The sequence below is a fragment of the Apostichopus japonicus genome, chromosome 16 (genome assembly GCF_037975245.1).
Source record: "Apostichopus japonicus isolate 1M-3 chromosome 16, ASM3797524v1, whole genome shotgun sequence".
In the NCBI taxonomy this organism is placed as follows: Eukaryota; Metazoa; Echinodermata; class Holothuroidea; order Aspidochirotida; family Stichopodidae; genus Apostichopus; species Apostichopus japonicus.
In genome coordinates, this window is record NC_092576.1 from 18,569,589 (window position 1) to 18,577,384 (window position 7,796).

At 34.4% G+C, this 7,796-nt stretch overlaps 1 protein-coding gene across 1 annotated transcript; it reads right to left on the reverse strand.

Moving 5' to 3' along the window:
• Positions 1 to 329: 329 nt before the first annotated feature.
• LOC139983479 (uncharacterized) lies at positions 330 to 7,419 on the reverse strand. Its single transcript, XM_071997045.1, has 4 exons — positions 7,290 to 7,419; positions 5,838 to 5,905; positions 1,933 to 2,064; positions 330 to 1,402 (listed from the first exon to the last, which is right to left on the reverse strand). The coding sequence occupies exons 1-4, from the start codon at positions 7,300 to 7,302 to the stop codon at positions 1,139 to 1,141; spliced, it is 477 nt and encodes a 158-aa protein (XP_071853146.1). The 5' UTR covers positions 7,303 to 7,419; the 3' UTR covers positions 330 to 1,138.
• Positions 7,420 to 7,796: the final 377 nt, after the last annotated feature.

A 7,796-nucleotide genomic window follows, 5' to 3' on the forward strand; every position in this document is an offset into this window, starting at 1 on the left:
GGTAACTTCAGATAGTGTTTAATTGTTCGAACATAGGTAACTTCAGACAGTGTGTAGTTGTTCAAACATATATAGGTAACTTCAGAGAGTGTGCAGTTGTTCAATCATAGGTAACTTCAGACTGTGTAGCAGTAATAAAGGTTGGTTGATGTTGTTTCTGCAGTTTCCAACTAATTGATAAATAGCCTAGGACCTAATGGAGCGCTAGCCTTTGTGCACAGTAATGAAAGAACAGCTTGGTACGGAAACCTAAGTACAGTTTTGTATTCTGGTTTAAATATACTACATTTTACAGTATTAAAGAACACATACTTTAGCGGTAGTTACAGTATTTTGACTTTTCATATTTATTTCAAACTTTTATCATTCTTCATTTCAATAAAAATAACAAAAATACATTTATGTTTATGTTTGTTTTCCCTTCAAAAAGAATGTTAGAACTTTCTAACATTGTAACAAACTTTGTCTGCTAAGAAGGAGCATAACGCAAGTAGGAAAGGGGATGTGAGGGAAGGAAGTGACACCGTTAATCCACCTATGTCTTATATTTCTCTCACCAACAAATGGATTAACTGCTCAGAAATATCGCTAATCAAGACAAATTCTTAAATAGAAGCTAAGCCGAGTTCTGCGGCGTTGTTGCTCCTATTTAAACGTGAAATGATGCATTCTGAGGGATGATTAGGTAATAGTTGATGTATGGGGTTGTAGAACGTAATTATGACTTGTGTCGTACGTGTGTAAAAGTAAGAGGGCATGACGTTCAGATCCTAGCAGGATCCTAGAAGATCCTGCTAGGATCGAAACGTAAGGCCTTCTTACTTTTACACATTCTCTTTTCACAGGCTCCTAGGTGGATACGCAGTTCATTAACAGTTTTGATTTTGATTTTGTTTCGTATTAGTTCACGTAAACATATCACTAAGATGAGATCTGCAACTCCATGGATTGTCTACTATTCTTTCTTTCTTTGTTCTTTCTTTCTTTGTTCTTTCTCTCTTTGTTCTTTCTTTCTTTCTTCTTTCTTTCTTTCTTCTTTCTTTCTTTCTTCCTTCCTTTTTTTTTTCTTTCTTCCTTTATTTCATTTAGAGTAGGGACTGTTTTTTCTTTCTTTTTCTGTCCTTTCTGTAGATTAAATTCAACCGAAGAAATTGGAACCGAAGAAGCTGACCTGGTAGTTATTAAAATCATAGTTAAAGTTATTTAGATCATTTAGGTCATCAGCAAGGCTGACGGCAGCGCCAACAGTCCCAGCTACGACGACTACCATGATGAAAACAATTACGACCGAAATGACGATATCGATAACCCCCAACACCAGACCGACTATTGACCAAATCTTAGCTTGATTTGCAGCCGCAACAGCGCCCTCGTAATCGCCTCCGTCGTATAAGGATTTCACCTGAAAATAACAAACGAACATTAGGCTATGGTGATATATTTCCCTTAACAGTTGTAACTTGCATTACTATGAACATCTACATGTATATTACCAGAGGGCGGGAACAATGCCCTACTGAACAGCCAAACGTTTATTTACAGAGGGAGGGAACAATGCCACATGTATATGTACGGAGGGAGTGGGCAATATCCTACTGAACAGTCGCATGTCTATTTACACAGGGAGGGAGTAAGCAATGCTCACTGCACAGCCACATGTCTATTTATAGAGGGAGTAAGTAATGCCATACTGAACAACCATATGTATAGTTACAGAGGGAGTGAGCAATGCCCTACTGAACAGCCACATGTATATTTAACAGAGGGCGGTAGTAAGCAATGCCCTACTGAACAGCCACATGTATATTTACATTTCTAAGGGAAGTGGATTAATATGAAACACACTAAGATATTTGTCTTGCTATGCTGCAAAACAAAATGATATCAACTACTGATTGAGAATAATAATCACATGATTAACGTAGGACTTACCCTCATAGAACAGATAAATGCAACCAGACCACAGATAAGACTGGCTGGACAAAGCCATAACACCACACAAGCAAAGATCATATTATTGTTGGGCATAGGCTGTGTGTCTCGGATTATCATTGTGGTTTGTACCTGTCAAAGAGATTAACCGCTGATACAGTCATTGTTTACAATTAATTGTAATAAAATAAAGTTATAGTAGTAGTAGGCGATTGTAAATTACCGGTAAAACGACGCAGAAAACAAAAATCTTGCTAAGCATATTAACATAGGAATGTGGATAATATTTTGTATAACTTTATCTGGTCGGGAAAACCCGATAAAATCAAAACGTACTGTTATGATTAATTCCATTTCAGAGGGAGGATTAATCGTTACTCATTATTAGCAGTTTTATTAATGGTTTAAAATATACATGGGTTAAGAGATATACTGACACTACTGAGGCTTATTGGAAAATGTATTTTTTCTATTATCTTAAAAAGATTGGTAAACAATATCCATTTGTATGTAATTTCATGCCAGGCAACGTTTAACCCTTTACGTGCCCATTGTGATCATATAATTGTCCCCCTGGGGGAAAATATTTACACAATGTAATTACTTAAAATCTGTTCATTTTGTCAATAGGGACCCAAGTATTGACAGATAGGTATTGAAATGAAGTTTTAATTTTTATAATTTCTTAAAATCATTTCATTAATGATGTACTTTATGCTTGGTCTCGTTTTGCTTATAATATTCTCTACTGGCAAGTTTATTGATCAAAATTATCTAGAACAGCCACAATATTAAAGTAAACTATTGTGTAATATTTTACAAACATTGGTACGAGAAAAATCTGATTCATATTCATTATCTTTTAGATGCAAATAACCGGTTCTTTAGTTTTCTTGATTTTAAACGAATATTCGATATAAATTGTCCTTTCACATTTTACTGTGGCATTATAAATGTTACCCAAGCTCATTGGAGAAGGTCATTAGATGCCTGCAATGGTGTCGAGAAAATAATTTTGAAGATATTTCATAACAATGCATTACCTATCTCGTTTCATTTATTAGCAGCTTATTCAGGGACACGTAACTATTCTATATTATATTGTTAAGTGGAATGTAAACTTCGGTTATAGCTCTCTACAATGGCGTTTTATCTTTCAAATTCCTTTCAAGTTGTTAAGGGAGACAAAGTTACAATACTTTCAATTTCGTTTCCCTTCATCGTATACTTGGGACAAGTCCATCTCTTGAGTTTGATGGGATTAATTGACAATTCACGGTGTTCTTTCTGTGGCCTAAAGAAGGAGACTATTGAACATTTGTTTTGGGAGTGTAATTTTTTTTTTAAGATGTTGAGCAACATATTTTTAATAGATACTTTATTTTTTCCAAGTCGGATATGTTTTTTTACGTATCAACTCTTATTAAAGCATCCGTTGAATTATTTAATTTTTCATATCAAATACTAGATATTCCACAAGAAATTAAATGTGAGCATTCCAACGTTAACGAATTTTTGTATGAATTAAAATGTCTGTTACAAGTTGAGAAATATTAACATCATGGTTAAACATCGAGGACCTCTATAATACAATCTCCTAAAAGACACTTTTAGTAATTGTCCTATGCTCTTTTATATGCTTATATATATATATATATATATATATATATATATATATATATATATATATATATATATATATATATTAACATAGGAAATTTGATGCGTCGTTGAAAGGGTTGAAAGGTCGTCATCATCGTCATCGTCATCGTCGTCGCCGTCATCTTCGTTGTCGTCGTCGTCATCATCATCATCATTATCGTTTCATTCTCATCATCGTAATCATCATCGTCGTCATCGTCATCATCATCGTCGTAATAGTAATAACTGTAGTAGTAGTATTAATAGTTGCCTCGTTATGATCTTCATCAACATCACTATCATCATCATTGTCATAGTCGACATCATCATCATCATCATCATCATCATCATCATCATCATCATCATCATCATCATCATCATCATCATCATCATCATCATCATCATCATCATCATCATCATCATCATCATCATCATCAACGTCGTCATCACCATCATCATCATTTTTATAGTTTCTACTACTTAACTCATTGTTCAGGCAGAAATGTTAATTTGACTTTGTGATATGTATAATATCTCAGTAGATATAAGACCAAAAAATAACAAAAACAAATGAACCATCACACACAAAAGCAAGAACAGAGACACATGAACAATCACACACAAAAACAAGAACAAAGACAACTGAACAATCACACACAAAAACAAGAACAAAGACAACTGAACAATCACACACAAAAGCAAGAACAGAGACACATGAACAATCACACACAAAAACAAGAACAAAGACAACTGAACAATCACACACAAAAACAAGAACAATGACAACTGAACAATCACACACAAAAACAAGAACAATGACAACTGAACAATCACACACAAAAACAAGAACAATGACAACTGAACAATCACACACAAAAGCAAGAACAGAGACAACTGAACAAAAGCATAAAGTAGCTATAGACAACTTCTGTTTGTTTATGTCCCGATGTAATAAATGCTTGAGCTGAAGACTCTGCCATAGGCCTACTGTGATTAGTTTAAGCATCAATATTATATGAACTCTTTTGAAGAATGGATATCGATCTACCCCCTAATCACCTTGGTTACTCCATTCTGTAGATACGAAAACATTATGAGAACGAACGACTAATATTTATGATTAAAGTCAGCTTCGCTATATGTGTAAACATGAGAAAGAATTCATTTTTATTCAATTTTAAGTATTTTATTATATTTTGAATTAATCGAGGTTGGGGGAACTGGCAACGTCATATAGTTGTTTTCAGGTAAATGTTAACTATTATATAATAATAACGTTAATGTCATCTAGGCATATGGACACAAGGAAAATAGGTTATGAAAAAACTGAGGTTGACCTAACAGGGATAAGCACGTTTTTTTACTATTTGCAAGTTGAAGGATTAATTTAGGCACATAATTAAGTTTGCCCTGTGGGAGACAGTTACTTACTTCATGTTGTTTATTTCTAATTTAATTTGCGTGGAATGGGAATATGTCGTTTAATATACGGACCAACTCTTCAGATGAATTACAAAATTACCAAACTCAATAAGAAAACACACGACTACTATTGTTTCAGATGACAAGTTGAGATTTGTATTACAAATTTGTCAATAATAAAAGGAGAAGAATGTCAAGCAAGTGTGCTCTGTTCTTGATATAAATTTAAAAGATCAAACTTGGTTGGGCTTAGAACTCATAGAACAATGAATTAACATTAACATTTAGGCCAGCCGTGCACTAAGGAATCAACGTCGTTATCAATTAAGCATTAGAGGAGCTTTCCAGGACGATTTACAATATTGTAGAGGTGAATAACGTGAAAACCGAAATCTCTGTAGCAACATTTGTAACAATCCAATATTTGCTTCTTTTTTTTATCTTGAATACCTTACGATAAATAAAGTCTAAAATTTTCTATGGTATCACCCTTAAGGCTCTCATATCTTGTTAGTTAGTTGTTTATTTTATCATGATGACATTTGACACTGAACTGAAATATCCCATTACAATCTACTTGATCAGTCTAACCAGTCAATATTGACATAAGACCCTACAGAGAATTATCCTGTATATGGTAAGTCATTATACTATAAATGAACGGACGGACGGACGGACGAACGGACGATGGATGGATGGATGGATGGACGGACGGACGGACGATGGATGGATGGATGGATGGATGGACGGATGGATGGATGGATGGATGGATGGATGGATGGACGGATGGATGGATGGATGAATGGATGGACGGATGGATGGATGGTACTCTATATACTAACCTGTGGCTGGGTGTAGGGAGGAGCAGGGGTATTGTCGTATGTCACTGGTGCGCCAGGCATTGTTTCCTCTGTAAATATTGAGTGTAATGTAATACAAAAATTAGTATTAAAATGTTGGTATTTCTTTATTGCGTGATTTTTACTACTGTCAATGTATACACAGAGTTTAATTGAATTTTCACTCTCTATATAGCAAGTTTTTTTCGAAGGAGCACTTGCACAATTTAACGTTCAACGAACGTTTTAATATAATTAGCAAAACAATCTGCTACACCATAGTCCTATATATATATATATATATATATATATATATATATATATATATATATATATATATATATATATATATATATATATATATATATATTAATTGTACCGCGATAAGAGGGAAACCATATCGATGGTTTTGTAATTAAAATATATCATTCATGACATTAAACTTTGTGGGACACACAATGTTTCTGTATTTTGTTAATTAATTTGGTTATTTTGGAGCAAGCAAACAATTTTTAATTAACAAAAATCCATTTTATAGATGAAATGTTATCTAATGATGGTCTTTATAAATACAAACTGGTTTGGTCAGAAATGTGGCAGGGAGACCAACCGAAAGCGAACAGGAATATTAAGAAATATGTTATTCCCAGCAGAGGGGAAAAGAACATTTTGTGCATAAACCTAAGCTTGTTACATTTTGACGGATTCCATCATTTGAAGGCTCGGAAGCTACAGGAATTAACTACAGTAAAGTCGCAACACTCTTGAGCACGTCTTACCTGAATCTGGAGGTAAAACTGGTTACTTTAAACATGGAGCTATTATCGTGCTTTAAACAAGACAATTGATTTCGAGTAATATATATCATGGCATGGAGCTATTACCGCCATGATGAGGGGGTTATTTGAGCCAGAGCCTCGATTGATAGCCAGGGGTCCCCGATGGTCGGTTCCTATATTTTGAGTAAACAGTTCACAACGATAAGTCACTTGGGTAGCAAATATCATACTTTATTTTTTTTTGGGGGGGGGGGGGGCTTTCCGCCAACAGCAGGTAAAGGTGAATAATCACAGGTCTCAATTTTGAAACCGGGACCCCTGACGCCCTAGCTACGCCACTGGACAAAGGTAAAGTGGGAAATTTCAACCCAATATATAACCTAACGTTTCTTTGGTGATAGTAACCTTTTACTTTTAGAAGATGAATAATATACCAGCAACCAATTAACATTGTAATAAAATATCGTTGTAAATAAAAGCAGCTTGAAAGTGACTATTACGTTGACTATGCAAATACATGTCATAATAAATTGCTGTATGGAACATGTCTGTTGACGCCGCCGCGGGCGACGTTTATTTCTTATTTTGTTATTTATTTTATGATTATTATTTTTCTAATATTCTTTTAATATCACATTGCTCGAAACGAAATAAAAAGATAGAGTTGATACCTTACCTTTAGACGTCATGGTTGGTTTAGCGTTAGATCTCGATATGATACCCACTACATGCAGTCAACTAGTGCCTAGATGTGTGACTCTAAAATTGATATGGAAACCTTATTACAATTATGTTTTCAAAATATCTTCAGAGTATCCTCAAACTAATTAAAATCAAATACAGCAATCGACCATGATCTAGATATTCACAAAAACCACTTCATCGATTGCTGGATGTTGTCCTGGGTAACAGAGACTTTCATTCACGTTTGTTTTGAACTTATACTGTGTGTTGTCAACCACGTGATTAAACAGTTTGTTCCTCATCGATTTAAGTCAAACTGAATTTATTAAGTAAAATTAAGTAAAGAAAAAATACGTAAATGTAGATGTGTATTTTGGTCAGTCAGTAGAGAGTAATATTATGAACATGGTGAAGATTCTGCATCAAGTTTGTTATTAACGTTACCACGTGTGCTCATTGACATCCACGAAACAACGAACTGGTTTCAAGCCTCTCGAAT